A 16,439-nucleotide genomic window follows, 5' to 3' on the forward strand; every position below is an offset into this window, starting at 1 on the left:
CCACCCTTCCCGGTCAACCAGGGTGGAGAGAGGAATGCTAAACCCCTCTCCAGTTCTCAGACTTACTGCAGCTGAGAGTGGGCACACCTTTAATTATGCAATCCTCAACATATAACACCAACAGTACCAAACAAAACAAACATAAAAAACCAAGGGTAAAACAGATAGATGGTGTAAATTCTGCAGGGCTCCCCCATTCTTAATTGCTCACCAAACTGTGACAAATTTTTGTTACCGATCTATCCCTTATGTCAGGTGATCAGACTGACACTGCAGGACGTTGGGGGAGGATACAGAAAACACACCATATAACCAAATTTTAAAGCTTAATTAAAAATAATAAAACAACAATGGAGGGTGTTGGGAACGCTCCCACATCACTCAAAAAAATATGAATGCCCCAAGCCTTAAACCACTTTAATACTCACACATCCAGACTGGCCACGTCTGTATAACATTCAGAGAAGGGGAATAGGTGGACAGGAGATTATCCTGTATACAGCTTGTCCAGAATTTCCAACATGCTTCCGCTCTTGGGAGGGCTGTTCTTTTACACCCTGGAATCTCCTGCGGTGTCTCTTTTAGAGATTCCAGTCCAGGTCGGCACCCTGTGGCTTCTCCAGTGTCACCAAGCCACACCGGCTCCGGGGTCACAAAGACACACTGTTGGGTCTCACTGGACAGTTAAGCTTTGCAAATGTAATCTTAGTTCTGTAACTTGTATTGCCTTTGGTTCGCCTCCGTCTATATTTTTTTTTCCACAGTCAGCTGGGGCCGAAAGCAGTTTTTCTTTGCACTTAGCATAGTCTGCGTTGATTTTTTTTTTGACCTTGAACGCAGAGCAACTTTCTCTTTATCTCTGGGCCAAGCTGAATTTCAAATTAACCCGTTCCTAGACAAATTGCTCACACTGTGTCAGAGGCTTTTCTTTGGTGATTAAAAGCTCCTCTGAGATGTATGATCTTATCTAGATTGAAGGTACCTTCTAATGGGCATTGTTTAGATGGATCTTCAAGCGTGTAAAGATTCCAATTCTCTAAATACCTGCAAGTTTTAGGACCATAATGTACGTACATGTAATATGCTGGGGTACCCTTAGGGGGTGAGGTGGAATGTTTAGACTGTCCCTTACCCATTTTCCACTCACACACATAGGGAGGGTGCCCTGTCCACGCTAGCGTCTCATAAACTAAGGATCTCTCCCTACAGGGTACTCACAGAGGAGAGACTAACGAGGATGACCACGACTCTCCTACACCTCCCTTCAGCAAAGAGCATCGGCTAGTCTCTGGGAGACGGCGCCGCTTACTCTGATTGCGTCCAGTGAGATGATCAGACTGTCAGTAGCCCACACGGAAAGAAAGGGGGGGAGGGAAGATGGGTTCACACACTCCTAGACCCACATAGCTTCCTCGCCGGACGATGCCAGGCCGAGTCAGCCCACCATGGGTCGGATCTCCTAAAGATCCCTAGTTACCGGGCTTGCGTTAGAGTAGTCCTGGTCACGAGCTTTCGCTTCACAGGGTACTCTGGGCGTCTTCCGGTAACAGTCACTCACGCTGGTATACACACACACACACACCAAGGCCATTATTTCCTATTACCACGATGCATCTTATCTTGCTGCACAGTCAATAAGTTCAGATTGCGTGAGCCCAACAGAGACAGATGTCCCCACGGACAGTTCTCCTCCCAGTGCAGCTCTGGGGCATATGATGGGGGATTTTTACAAGAGCTCTCCATACAAACAGCTTCAGAAGCTACCTGTTCGCTGACAAAACAGGAGTAATTGAAGGATCGTGTTATAATTAAGTGATCCTTCCGGTGGCCACCTTTCCTGGCTCTCCAGCTGATATTGAGGCCAGTCAACTGTACAGAACCTTTTCAGTTTGCTTTTAGTCAATGGATCTGATTCAAACACTTTCCAATTTGTCAGAATGCATTCTAAGGGTGTACACTGTGCCCTGCCTGTACTCTGTTCCTGCCCCATACCTTTGGGAAAACACTGGGCGTCCCCAGGTTTTAACAGGCAAAAGTCCACACCACTGGACTGTTCCTACCTTATCTGCGAGACCGGTTCCCCACCGTCGCCCGCAGCCTACCTTATCTGCGAGACCGGTTCCCCACCGTCGCCCGCAGCCGCTTCTCCACTACTCGAGCGTGTTGCACCGTTGTGTCTTCCAAGGTCAGCCTGACGCGTCTCTGCCGAGGCCCCTGGTAAAGGCACCGGTGCGCGCTGGGCGTCGGCTGTGACCGTCGTCCGCTGGCCATTGGAGGAGTCCGGGCAAGGCGCAATTTTGCCTCGAGCCCACCCAGGGACTCCAAAACTGTTGCCGGCACAGAGTGCCCAAGGTCAGCAACAGCGGTTCGTTGCCCGGTGTGCTTCGCTCCAATAAACACACCAAGGTGGAGAAGCAGACAAAGCTTATTTGAGATCTCAAAGCGGTGCCAGGAGACAGACTTGTCTCAGATCAAGCACCCAGCTACAAGCAGCTTTTCTCTTTTTTATACATAACTTTAACTAAGCCTCTTCTATCCCCCCCCACTTCCCCTACCTTTCATTCCCATGTAGCAGATACACTTTGCAATAGCAATTACATTAAGCAGTTAAGTCATACTTGGCGGGAACCAGCCTAGCTCATTAGTAACTCTTCTTTGAACCGTTATCTTGTTTTATTTCTTTTGATCTGTTATTTTGCCCCTTAGCCAGAGGCATACAGGCCTCATTATTATTTCCTAGTACCGGTGTGAGTGGGGTTGCACCTGATAACTAGCTGTTACACATTCCATTCTCTGTTGCTAGCTTGTTAGGTCGATTAAAGTTCAAACATGGAAAGGCTTTGGTCAGACATGGAGTGACTTTAGTTCATTCAGGCCTAGTACAGGAAGGCTTCATTGACACTTATGGTTTTCCACCCTCCTGAGTTACCTAGAGTCATGCCTAGTGACACCAACAGTGGCATGGGTGATATCTTGGGCTAGCCACCCAAGTATGTATTCAAATGAAAAAGGAATGCAGTCTTTTAGGACTCAGGCTTGGTCTACACTGCCAACTTATGACTGTAAAATAACTACATAGTTGAGCAACACAATTATACCAACCTAACTCCAAGTGTAGACTGTGTTATGTCAATGGGAGGGCTTCTCCCTTCAACATAGGCACCACCTTTCACACTGACCAGAGAAGCTCTTCAGTTGGTGTAGGTAGTATCTTCCTTAAGCACTGCAGAAGCACTAGTGCAGCTGTGCCACTGCAGTACTGTAAGTGTAGACAAGCCCCCTGTCTCTAGCCAGAAAAATTGATGAGAAACTATCAGTCTCCAAATAGCAATATGCTTGAGGTAGATGGGATAAGGAACTGCTGTTACTCTGCATGGCTCATAGTAAACTAAAACACTTTTCAGCTGCCTGTTTTCCAGTAACTGCAGCTGCACCAGGGCTAGCAAATGGGTGTGTGGGTGGGTATGTGCGCTTATGTACAGACAATTCAGCAGTTTTTACTAACACTTCATGATGATATATTAAGAGCTGGAAAATTGATTCAAAATTTTATAGTGTAGAAAGACCTTTAAAGATTAAGATGCTACTGGGGAAAGCAAAGCAAAGTAATACAAACATACAGTCTCTCTGTTTCAGATTGTAAAAATAAGCTGCACATTTTAGGCCAAAAAAGATGATGCAATGAAACATACTCTTTTTCTAGAAAAGAGTTTTCTTCTGCTCAGCTATTTACAGAGGATAGGCTTTTCAGTGGAGTTGGTCCTTTAAGTCAGTGCACAGGTAGGGTTGATAGAAACACATTAAGGCAGTCAAAGAGTCTCAGGCTAGTTAAAACATCACATCCCCTAGGTGACATAGTTATTCTGGAAGAACCCCCAGTGTAGATGCAGCTGTGCTGACAGATGAGTGCTTCTGTCGGGGTAGCTGATGTCACTTGGAGGTGGCTTTCTGTTGGCATATACTGTGTCTACACTACTGGTCTTTGCCAGCATAGCTATACCAACATAGCTATGCTGGCAAAGCATTTGCAGTGTAGACAAGGCCTCAGTTTCTCCATTGATGCTTCTCCATAGACAATTCCACCTCTTACTCGTTCATTATCTTACAGGGTCTTCCTCCTTTTCTTTCTTCACTCTTCCCTGGCCTTTTCTGATTTAGGTAACTTGAAAATATAACCCAAACTAACTTTTTTTTTTTTTGGATGGGTGGAGAAAGAAGTATGAAATGACTAAATTCTAAATGCAATGTCTTGTACCACATGTTGATTTCCTGTGTTACAGTCACTTGTATGTTATGGTTATTACCGATGTACATGTATGCATGATGAAAAGAAAAAAGTTACAAGCTTTTATAGCTCAAAAATGAGTATCACTGGATCTTTTAAATAAAATGTCTCAAGCAAAAGATACCCAAATTGCTTTATGAACTGATCTACAAGTTATACATAGCACTGTAGGGATTACTTCACATCTCTAGTATATCCTGTAGGGTGAAATGAAGCATCTGTTTTACAGCAGCAGTCCAGATTTAGGACAGGAAGTGAGGATTACCTTTTTCAGTTGAAATATCAGGGGAAACTTTAGGTGAACAGCCTGTAATTGACAGTGTTGGAATTTGACCATAGTGCTGGTGCAACTGCCTCTGTTTTACAGAAGGTGCCACAGTATCTTTTATCACAAATCACTGGACTTTGGTTTTTCATCTCATCTGATAGACAGCACCATGGTGCCGCTTAACCCCCATGCAGAAGCACAGGTTCAGTACTGAGGCACATCTTCCTCAACGGGTAGAAAACTTGATGGGACTGCTGGTGATGGGGTAAGTCCCAGTAGAAACAGAGAGAACACCACTCTTGGGGGCAGGGGGGTTGCAGGAGTGGCCCTTCCCCCCTCCAGAGGCTTTATCTACTCACTGGCCAGCTAGAGAGGAGGGGAGCTGATTGGTTTCTCATTTTCCCCTTTCATAATTTAAACCCTAGCTTGGCCCAGGCAGAGCCCCTTTTTGCTCAACAGCCCCACCCTGTTACCTGTAAGTATATTTTCACAGCTGTGTCTTGCAGATGCTGCAGGTCTGACCGGTTGCCTGTCTGGGGGTCAGGAAGGGGTTTTTCTTCTATTGGGGCCAAATTCTCATAGTTCTGGTAGAGGTTTTTTTTCCCCCCTTCCTCTCAGCATTCTGGAGGTGCACTTAGGTTAAATAGGAATAGGATTGAGGCCAGGTCTATACTAAAATGTTAGGTCAACCCAGCTCTGTTCTTCAAGGGTGTGAAAAAGCCAAGCTAACCCCAGGTGTAGTCAGTGCTAGGTTAATGGAAGAATTCTTCAATCAACCTAGCTACTGCCTCTCGGGGAGGTGGATTAACTACAGCGACAGGAGAACCCCCACGCGCACACACACTGTAGTGAGTGTTTATGCTGAAGCGCTGCAGCAGTTTAAGTGTGGACATAGCCTTGGTAGTTGATAGGGATGTTAAGTTTGTTGCACCTTGCAGCCACTTTCCAGTGCATTTAAAACGATTCCCAGAAGTAGAAGACCTGGGCTTTGTGTTGATGGGATGCGGAAGACCTTATGGCCTTCACAGGCTGATGCCTACCACCATTTAGTAACCTCTGTCCCCCTCATGGGTGGTGGGGGCACTGATAGGATTCAGAAGAGTGACCTGAATCCTAGGGGTAAGCTGAGAGGGTCTGCTCTAAGTAATTGGTTCATATGGTAGGAGCCTCGTAACTCCTGCACTGAAACCATTTAAAATGTCTGTTATGTGAGGGCATGGGTGACAGGACAGCAAGTGCCCCACAAGTTTAATGAAGTTTCAGCCTGCTGTTTAAAATCCATCCTTGTGTCTGTCTTCATTTGCCACAGTGTCAGGATAAATAAAGAAATAATGGTGTAACTGGCAAGTAAAATTGTTAAGGATTCCACTCATGCATCTGACGACCACGAAAGCTCATGCTCTAATACGTCTGTTAGTCTGTAAGGTGCCACAGGACTCTTTGCTGCTTTTACAGATCCAGACTAACACGGCTACTCCTCTGATACTTGACACTAATGAAAAAGGAGGATTTTTTTGGAAAATACTGATATATAGCATGGCAAGCCTAGATTATTACCCCAAGAGGCTGCCAAGAAAAGTTACCAGAAACACTTAGGCTTTTTTTTTTTATTTTTAGGTGCACGTTCCCCTTCCCATCCCTCTTCAGTACAATTTCAGAAGTTAAAATGAGTTGCTTATTTAAAATCCTACTTTAAAAATAATCACAATAATTAGAGGCGTGTGGAATAAAATTATTCTGAGTCAGTGATTCTTTTGGAACTGATTTAAGTTTTACTTAAGTCTTACTAAGTAAATTAAAAGAAAGTTCTGTGTTCAATTCAAACTTCAATGGTTCCTTTAAGCCTTAGTTCAGAGGCAAGATACTTCTGGCTCGTTGTTGTGGCCTGCAAAGACATTGCATGGAACAAATGTATAAATGAACCTGTAAAATTGTTGCTGTCTTACATGCAGAACTTTAAAACTTTACTAGGCAGCCTTGAATTTACTAGGCAGCCTTGTTAATGGAATGGAAGGGGGACAGGGGATGTCATGAAAAGGGACAAGGATGAATAAATGGCAAAGGCAAAGTTATGTGAGGACACAAAGCTTGATCTTGACTGTGGGACAGGAGAGTAAGCCATTGGAGGAATTCAAAGATAGGGTGATAGTCAGAACAACAAACAAGGCAGATGATTTTAGCAGTGTCATTTTATATAGTCTGGAGGGGGGATTATGTGGGTGTCAGAGAGGCCAAAGAGTAGAAAGAAGGTAATAGATTAGAATAGGAGGGGCTGGACAAGAATTTTAGCTAGAGGGTCAGTAGGAAAAGTTTTTGGATCTTGGGGCATGTCTACATAGGGACACTCAGGAAAGTTCAGATAACTGAACTTTTGACTTTAAATTGCATTAGTTAAACCTTATTAAACCCCTGTGTGGATGCTCTTGATCAGAAGTAAAGTGGCCTTAGTTTGCTTTGGCTTAATTCACTGTGAATTAACTTTCCTGAGTGTTCAGTGTAGACATGCCCTTAGAAGTATTGTGATGGGAGAAGCAGTATTATTTGTAAATGGCCTGAACGTTTGGGGCAAGTAAGGAGGAGTCGTCAAAGAGGACTACCAGTTTATGGGCCTGAGTGACAGGGAGGAGAGCGGATGTTTCAACACTGAAAGAGGCTGTGAAGTGGAGAGGTTATATAGGGAAAGAGAAGGCATTCCGTTTTGACACGTTAAAGAAAGTGATTTAAAATTGTTTATTTCTCTGAGCAGTGCCATTGAAGTCCAAGCTGTAAAATCTTTGTATTTTATTCATGAGGCATAAAAAAGTGTGGCTTTAGACCAGTGGTTCTCAAACTTTTGTACTGGTGACCCCTTTCACATAGCAAGCCTCTGAGTGTGACCCCCCCCCTTATAAATTAAAAACACTTTTAAACGTATTTAACACCATTATAAATGCAGAAGGCAAAGCAGGGTTTGGAGTGGAGGCTGACAGCTCGTGACCCCCCCATGTAATAACCCCACGACTCCCAGAGGGGTCCCGACCCCCAGTTTGAGAACCCCTGCTTTAGACCATTTTTTCATGACTGTGTTCAGAGAGCCTGCCACTGAGTGGGAATGAAATATCTTCATGGGAAATATGGTAGTTGGTCCCTTTCAAGCTCAGTTTGAAGTCAGTGGTATCACTAAGGGTAGTAAAACCTATGCCTACTAGTGTTTGCAGACAAGATATGTTTCCAGCCCTGACAACATGCATTCTGAATAAGACAAAACAAATGCAAGATTTGACATAAGAAAAGAAGTCGGGAGACGAATGTTTTTAGTCTTAAGGAGTGATGGTCTTTTTTTATGATTAAATCTGATCTGCTTTATTAAATAAAATACTTGATTAATAGGGTAAAATTAAAAGCTTTTAATTTTGGGGAAAAAATCTTCTGTAATGTCTTAGCAGTGCAACATTTCAACAACTGCATGCGTCAGACATGAGCATCTTATAATACAATACATGCAGCGTAAAATTACTTCACCCAATCGGTATTCAGTTAATTTTTGTTAATTATATACTGTGTGCTGTTAATTTTTTGTGAAGTATGAAGTCTAGCGCAAAAAGGACAGAAGCAATAAACTTGTATTTTGTTTACAGATATTGACAACTGATCATGGCTTTCAGAAATATGAACAGAAGACGTCACATTGGACTTCAGCAGCTTTCATCTTTAGCATCAATAGGAAGAACACTTTTAGGGCCAGTAAAATCATATAAATTTACTGTAGATGAAAGCACCAGTGAGAGTGTTTTGACTTGTTCTGCAGTTAGACTTCTTGAAAGTTTGGATTTAACTAGTGCAGTGGGACAGCTTCTTAATGAAACAATTCAGGCACAGAACAAAGAATATAAAACTGGAATGACTACCCTGTTGTTTCTTGTTGGTGCATGGAGCAGTGCTGTACTTGAATGCCTTCAGCAGAATGTTCCTTTTTCACTAATAGTATCTGTGATGTCTGAAGGATTGAACTCTTGCAGTGAAAAAGTCCAATGTCTTCAGCTATCAGTACATGATTTATATAAAGGGCCTAATTCTGTTCCCATTCACTTCCCTTCTAGCAGTCTGGGGCCCCAAATTATTGAAACTAAAACTCCTGGTATTGGAGCTGACCGTTTTTTAAATCCTCTTCTGCATATTATTAAAGAGGTTCCTGTATCTAAAGAAGAAAGTGTTCCTGAAGGCCTTCATTCTCATCAAGCAAGCCCTAGCGATCCTCATAACAGATGTTTGAATTCACACCTATGCCCTACAGACTATATAACAGCCTCATTGGTTGAAACAGTGGGCAATAAAACTATGCCTACAGTTCCTGGAAGCAGTTTGATTGAATCCAGCTATATCAAAAGAACAAGATTAACGCATAGTAGATACTTTAACACTCCAGGAAAAAAACATTGTTCACTCCAAGTAGACAATTTTGGGGGTCCTCCCACTGGGCCTGCAGCATGGCCTTATGAATTTAATGATTTTGGACAGTTGGCAATGGCTCTTAGCCATGGGAATCAGTCTAGCATGAAATTGGTACAGGATATTGTCAGATGCCAACAAGAAGTAGCTGATCACACAGGTTCTTCTCAATTTAATATTGCAGAAGTTGTGACATGCTGTTTACCAGGATTGTCTGAACATTATTCTTGTGTGTGTCCAGGGTATATCACTTTAGTATCACCAGAGAAAGCCACTGTTACCAATCAACTTCAGGATAGACCGCTTCAGATTCTTCTTGTAGATGGTGATCTAACAGAACAGTATCGTCACTTGGGATTTAATAGACCATCAAATGTCAGAACAATATCGGAAAATGTAGGTTTACAAGAAAGTAGCTCAGAAAGTTTATGGATAAATTGTGTGTTAGATGTTTTAATACAAGCAAAAGTAAATTTAGTTTTGGTAAAAGGAAATGTGTGTGAAAGTTTAATGGAAAGATGCATCCTGAATAACATATTGATAATCAATCCAGTAACTCTCAATGTGCTACATGCTTTTGGGAAGGGCACAGGAGTGCAGCTGGTGACATACCTTTCCCAGGTAAATAGTTATTGCGTGGGTAGCAGTGTCTGGGTGGATTTCTGGAGAACTGGTGACTTGAGCACAATGGAATTGGATAACAAAGTGCCAATCAGTATAAAGGCTGAAGGAATTCATCTGGTAACAGCTGTGCTTAGTAGCACAGTAACTTCAAAGATGCAAATCACTGAAGATCAGTTCTGGACTTGTGCTTATCGCCTGCATCATGCTCTAACTGACCAGAAAGTTTTTCCTGGAGGTGGTGCTGTTGAACTGTTGTGCCTCAGTCATCTTAAGAAGCTTGAAGAACAATCTTTAAAGCAACCAGATAAAAAACCTTCAGGGGATTTTTACATGTCGTCTTGTTGGCTGACAAAATCATTGACACAGTATAGACCAGTTGTACTTAAAGCTCTGGCAAGTGGTTGGCATCAGTACCTTTCAAGAGTCATGTGTAACACTGCTCATTATGCATCAGAGTTTGAAGCAAGCGCTTCCATTGAGCATCATCTCAAAAAAGCAGCAGACTATGGTTCTCCTTCAGCATATATTCTGAAAGAGTTCAATAAAGGAGATAAGCTCATGGTGGATTTTGGTCTTTCAACTAAACCCGAGGAGGCTGTAAAGATATATGACAATGTTACACCCAAGGTGGAGGCATGGCGTAGAGCTCTAGACTTGGTGCTATTAGTGCTTCAAACAGATGCTGAAATTATCACAGGTCCTAAAAGAAATCAGTTATTAAATTCACATGTATCCAGTGAGTTCATATTTTTATAGGACTTGATAGGCTTTATTTAGGACTCTGACTCAGTGGGTGGAAAATTTGCAGGTACACGGTGTTTGTACAGCTATAAAGCAAACTTTTTAGGGTTATGCCAATGATATTTACCAATAAAATTCAGCACATGGATGTAGAGACAAACTAGATAGTGCTGTAGCTTTTAATTTCTAGAAATGGAGTTTGCATCTGGGTATCCATCCAATCTACACTGTGACAAGGTCAAACTGATGCATGAGAGAAGTATGAAGCTGCTAGGTGGAGATACTAATGGAAATGAGCTCACTGTCTCTAAGCAACAATCCTGCCTGTTTGTTCCCATGCTCTCTCTACTAACCCTCCTCCCCACTTCTTATGCTATGTTGGATAGGAAGCAAAAAATATAGCTCCAGACTCTTCAGGTGGAGAGAAAAGGTTGAAATTTGGTCTGGGTTTCGGGCATGTTTGTGCTTTGCAAAACAATGGCAGGGGCAGCTGAGGGCTTCATCCACAGATTTCCCTTTAGTCAGTTCTTGCCCTTATTCACCTACTACAGCAGAGTAACACCCTCCTGTCTCAACTGCTGTTTTTGTGGGTGTTCTGTGAGGGGCTTTGCTTTGTCTACCCTCATTTCTTATTTCTAGTGGTTTTTTTCACATAAGAAACTTCAAGTCTTGTCTACTCTGTTCCTAGAAGACTTTATATGACTCAAATACTAGTGAGATTGACATCACAAGTAACAAATGTTTTTTAATTGCCCATTTTTTTTGTGACCATCATTTCCCCAAATGCCTGATGCTGTTGAGAGGGATGATTCAACACTTCACCCCTTTAGCTAAGGGTTGAGAAAGCTCCTTCTCTGTTTCTCTGGACGTCTATGAAGAGCTCAACCAAAAACAGGGAAGAGAAGTCTTTATGCAAAAAGTACAATGAGGAAAACCCTACATCTTGTGCCTTCTGTGTGGATGAGGAAATAGGCACTCTTTCTTTGCAGGTCCCATTCTGAGTGCTTCAGAGACTAGCTATTGTCAGTTGAGGGGAAATCTGCTCTTTGTTTGGAAGTCTGAGAAGGTGAGAAGTATTAAGCATACTTCACTGAATATTATTCCAAGTAGTGAATACCCAGGATCAGCTCCTCAGCTAGCCTGAATCAGTGTTGTGATGTTAACTTCAGTAGGTTCATGCCAGCAGAGGATCAGGCAACAAACTTGCCACCAACAAGTGCTCAGGTGCCCATATAAGACATTACGCAGCTATGTTAGAGGGGAAGAGGGAGCTTCCCTATGCCTCTAGTTAGAGAGGGTGTTGAGAGGTGGTCCTAGAAGAAATAGCAGTCATGGTGGTATCTATAGACAGAGTAGATATGTTAAAAGTGGAATCACAAATATTACTAGTTAAAATTGAGGTGCACTGGAAAGAACTGACGAAAAAGCTTGAACTATGCCTGGCTCAAGCCATTGCCATTACCTTCCTTTTCCTAAGTGTTAAAATTCACTTAAATTTGTAGGAAAAGTAAGAACATTTGTCTAGTGAGAAGAGAGACTAGCTTTCATATTATATAATATTACCCCCCAAAAGGTTATATTTCCAACTTTACTAAACAGAAACCTGCCTAGGGCCTATATTATAGTCTTGGGCATGACAGTTTACCTCCGTGCCTCATCTTCTACATTTTAAAAGGGGAATGATAGTATAAACCAGTGGTGGGCAACCTGCGGCACAGCAAGGTAGTCTGATTGCGGCCACGAGACATTTTGCTGACATTGACTGTCTGCAGGCACTGCACCCCGCAGCTCCCAGTAGCCACGGTTCTCTGTTCCCAGCCAATGGGAGCTGTGGGAAGCAGCACTTGCAGGTGAAGGGGCCGCAAGGATATGCTGTCCACCACTTCCTACAGCTTCCATTGGCCGGAAACAGACCTGTGGTCACTGGGAGCTGCGATGTGGTATGCCTGCGGACGGGCAAATCAGCAAAATGTCTCGCAGCCCGCAATCAGAGTACCCTGATAGGCAACCTGCAGCCCGCGTGCAGCCCATCACTGGTATAGACCTTATTTATAAAATGCTTAGAGTGCTATGGATGAAACATGCTATCTAAGAGGTAGGTAGGTATACTTTTGAATTAAATTTAATGTAATATAGCAAAAGACAAATTTATTTAGATTTACACATCCTTTATAACCCCTTTTCATTTTTGTACCAGTTACTTTGTGAAAAGTATATTACCAATGATTCATAATCTGTGTAATATAAAAAACTATTTGAAAATATTATCTGTATTTTGAACCTGTACTGACAGTATAATGTATGTTTTGGTGCACTACAAAAAGCTGCTGTATTTTTAATGTTCTTTAATGCTAAGAGAAGACAGGGAAGTAGGAATCATTCATCCATTTTAAATATGTATATAAAATGAGACTGTGTATATGGATATGCCTTTCAATATATTGCTAAGTCAATTTGTACATACTGCAAATAGTACTCTAGCCTGCAGTAGATTATACTCATGAGTAGTACTACATTTGGTATTGTTTGCAGGAAGAGACCATAATTTTGTGTTTATAAATAGGGAATACATTTCTTACTGTAAGAAATATATATAACACAGGCTGTCAAATCTTGGAAAAGGTCTCACTTGAAACACCCCCTTTTGACAATATTTTCCCCCTCAAAATAAAATTAAAGTCTACCTGGTTTCCTTTGGGTTCTTTTGGTTATCCCTTTTCAACAAAACAAGGGATGACTTTTACAGCGAGCATTCTATAGTGCTTTCATTGTGGCAAAAGACCAAATCTGAGTCTGGATAATTTAGTCAAGAGTCATTTTACCATCTAGCAGCATTTAAATAGTAAGTCAAGCCAAGATGGAATTGGTATTAGTTGTAACAGAAAAGCGTATAACTGGAGACAAGTTTCTCAAACTAATACTTTGAGTAAACCTCACGGTGAGTGTCTCATACTTTGGGTGAAAACAAAATAGAAAAAAGACTGTCAATGGTGGTACTAAAACTAATTCCTGCTTTTGAGCATTTTTCTGGCATCACTGTAATAGCTGACACCATTTGGATTAAATATGATTAGATTTACTCATCACCACTGCTGCTATTTGTAATCTGATTCTATACACTTCTTTTGGGGTGGGGTGTGGGCATTACATTGGAGGCCAAGAATTTTCTAGAGGAAAAAAAGAGCTGTTTTACTGTAAGTCCTGGCTCAGTAAAAGGGCAGTCAGAAAAACAGAGCAGTTACTTACAAATATTGTAAATGTGGTGGGCCTTTGTCACTTCCTATGTATTGATCTGACTAGATGTCTCCCTTTTCCTTTTAGGCTTCTCATCCCCTGTCTCTCTCGCTCTAGAGAAGGTATTATGGAGCAGAGGGATGAGCTGGCTCAAGCACCACTGTCCAGCTACAGCCTTCCCATTTACTCTGATGGCTCCTTGACCCCTTTATTCATTCTCCAGCCCTCCTGCTTCCTGTCATAGACACCACCCTATCCAGGTGCCTTGCAGCCTTCTGAAGTTCCTCTGAGGGCCCATCCCCTCAGGCACCTCAATTAGATTTGTCAGCTCCTGATGACTATAAATAGCTAAAGTTTGTGGGAAAGAAGGAGTGGGGCAGCAGTCCCTAAGAAGTCTCTGTTAGTGGGCTCCAAGTGTATGGCACCAGACCTAATCTAAACCTTGGGCCCTTCATACTAGCTCATCTCCGTACCTTTCTTCATCTCCATATATTTTGGCTCTCCCAACCCCCTTTTCCCACCCACAATTCCACAACACTTCACCTATCCCTTGCCCTGTGAAAAATATCCCACTTCCTCGTTTCCACCTGAAACAGCCCCTGGCTCCCACAAATTACTAGCCATTCTTCTGCAGTAACTCCATTTCCCCCGTTTCACAACACACCTGGTATTATTGTGTCCCCACAGCCTATGAATACTTTAAGGACTTCCACAGCAAGCCAGATAGCCAACTCAGTCCCTAAACAAACCTTAGGCATGGGGTGAAGACAGGGGTCCCTGAGGAGTTTCTCCTGGTCTTCAGCTGCCCAGAGGACCATTGTCACTACTCACATGACATGGGCCCACCAAATGTCCTTTATGCCCTCTACATAATCTGGATGAAACAGATCCTCAGTTTATGTAAATTGGTATAGCTGCTTTGACTACATTGGAGTTATACTGCTTGACACTAGCTGAATATCTGGTCCAATGTGAGGTATACAGGGAGGAATTATAAGACTAATTAAATTTTCATAGATAATATCTATATGGGATATGCTGCTCATAGCTAAGTTGTTATGATCATACTGAGAGTCCATATAGCCATGAAATATAAACTGACACACATTCCACTAACATATAATTGAAAGAAGCTATTATGAACATTTTTGTGATTAAAATAGCAGATTTTTTTGTTGATTTTTCAAAAATGTCAAATAAAAACTTTTAAAATGGCAGCCCTAAATGTAAGTCCAGAGAACTGGGCTTTGCAGTGGGAATGGTGACAGGCATGCAGGTGGGTCAAGGAGTCACTCAGGAGCATACAGACCATCCTTGCTCCCGGTACCCTCTGCCAACCAGTATGCCTCCCTGCCCATCAGTACCTCTCTGTGATACATTAAGCATGGCAGTAGGAGTCCCAGTTCAATAATCCTACTGATATCTGTCACAGCAAGCAGATCCTTGTCACAGGGTGTGCTGTAATCTTAAGGACTGCCTTAGGTAGTACATCCCTTTCCGAGTTCTTGGCCTTTAAGGAACAATATTGTGGTGATTAGATTCTCCAGAAGATCACCTGCTTGTGAGCTGCTGCAAGGCATGCTGGGGAGGAGTATCAGTGAATATAAGAGTCAGCTGGGCAGCTGTATTTTCTCTGCTAAGGGAACATTGGCTCTCAGAGGTTTTTCTATGGATTTCAGATTGTCTGTTAACATTTGTCCTTGTTTAGGGGGTTTCCGGTTTCCAGATAGGATTGGAAGAGACTGTTTTCCTTTCTCCAACGTATACTCTTAGAAGAAGGCTACTGAGTGAATGAAGCTGAAAGATTGTTTGCTTTTCATGAGAAGAGAAGCTTGATTTGATTGGAGAGCTAAATTACCCTTGTCAGCTCAAGGAAGAGGACCTGTGAGGATTGCTAGTCTGAAGAGGTATGATATCTATAACAGTTCTTCAAGGGGCAAAACCACCTACATAGTGCATCTCCTAACAGTTGTGGTTCTTGTTATTGCTTTAAGTGAACTAAGCACTCTATGGAGCTCATGGGACACTTGCATTTATATAGCTAGATGCATGCATATTAGTATGTCATCTAGGAAAAACACTGCTTTCATGGTCTCTTACAGAGCATAAGATGTAGCCTATGTCAACAGCAAAAGGGTTAAAGAAGTATAAATAATGTGTGCATGTACATATTCATGTTCTAGGAGTAGAAGAAAACCTTGGTCACAAAGATGTACCTGTGCCTAATCTGAACAGCTGTAGCTATTGTCAGTCCCTACTGTTAGTCAACTTTGCTGATTGCATCCTATCTAATACATGCACTGTTGCTATAATGAGCAACAGTGACACTGGTTTCAATGTGGCTCCATATGGCCCTAGGAGTCTACCTGCATTTGCTTTGAGGCAGTAGTGGGACCTTAGATTATAGGCTGTTTGTGACAGAGGCATATTTTTGTCTTCTATTACCTAGTGTACTCTAGGTGCTATTAAAATGGTAATATTTTATTAGTACCTTCTGTGCATGATATATGTGAATTAAATCGGTGGATAGATGACCCTTTCCCTCTGCCTCTGTTCCCGGCTAATGCAATATATTAAGGAGGCATAGTTATCAACATGCCTTGGTGCATGCTGTAGGTTTGCCATGTCTTGGTGTATTGTAAAGAGCAGCTATTATCTGGAGGTAATACAGTGGCTAACACAAATGCCTAATTATGCTCATTGTCATGGGAAATCTGAGTTTTGATAGCTTATATTAAAATATTTAAGAACTACTAAAATGAAATAAAATAACTTGTTATATAGGATAATCAGGATAATATGTCTGACTCTGCCACCAGCTCTAATAAAAGAATATGCTAACCTGAAGATGGTCATTTC

General features: G+C 42.2%; 1 protein-coding gene across 4 annotated transcripts in view; it reads left to right on the top strand.

Annotated features, from left to right (window-relative positions):
• Nucleotides 1–13,297, top strand: part of BBS12 (Bardet-Biedl syndrome 12) — a 19,406-nt gene extending 6,109 nt beyond the window's left edge. For 2 of the 4 annotated variants that reach the window (XM_045018609.1, XM_045018606.1), the window contains exon 2: nt 8,171–13,297. In XM_045018609.1, the coding sequence (XP_044874544.1) occupies nt 8,187–10,361 (2,175 nt within the window). In that variant the 5' untranslated portion in view covers nt 8,171–8,186 and the 3' untranslated portion in view covers nt 10,362–13,297. Of the gene's footprint in view, nt 1–4,652; nt 4,819–8,170 lie in introns of all 4 variants that reach the window. The other 2 variants (XM_045018607.1, XM_045018608.1) reach the window with 2 other exon arrangements.
• The last annotated feature ends 3,142 nt before the right edge of the window (nt 13,298–16,439 follow it).

Source organism: Mauremys mutica, chromosome 5 (genome assembly GCF_020497125.1).
Source record: "Mauremys mutica isolate MM-2020 ecotype Southern chromosome 5, ASM2049712v1, whole genome shotgun sequence".
Lineage (NCBI taxonomy): Eukaryota > Metazoa > Chordata > Testudines > Geoemydidae > Mauremys > Mauremys mutica.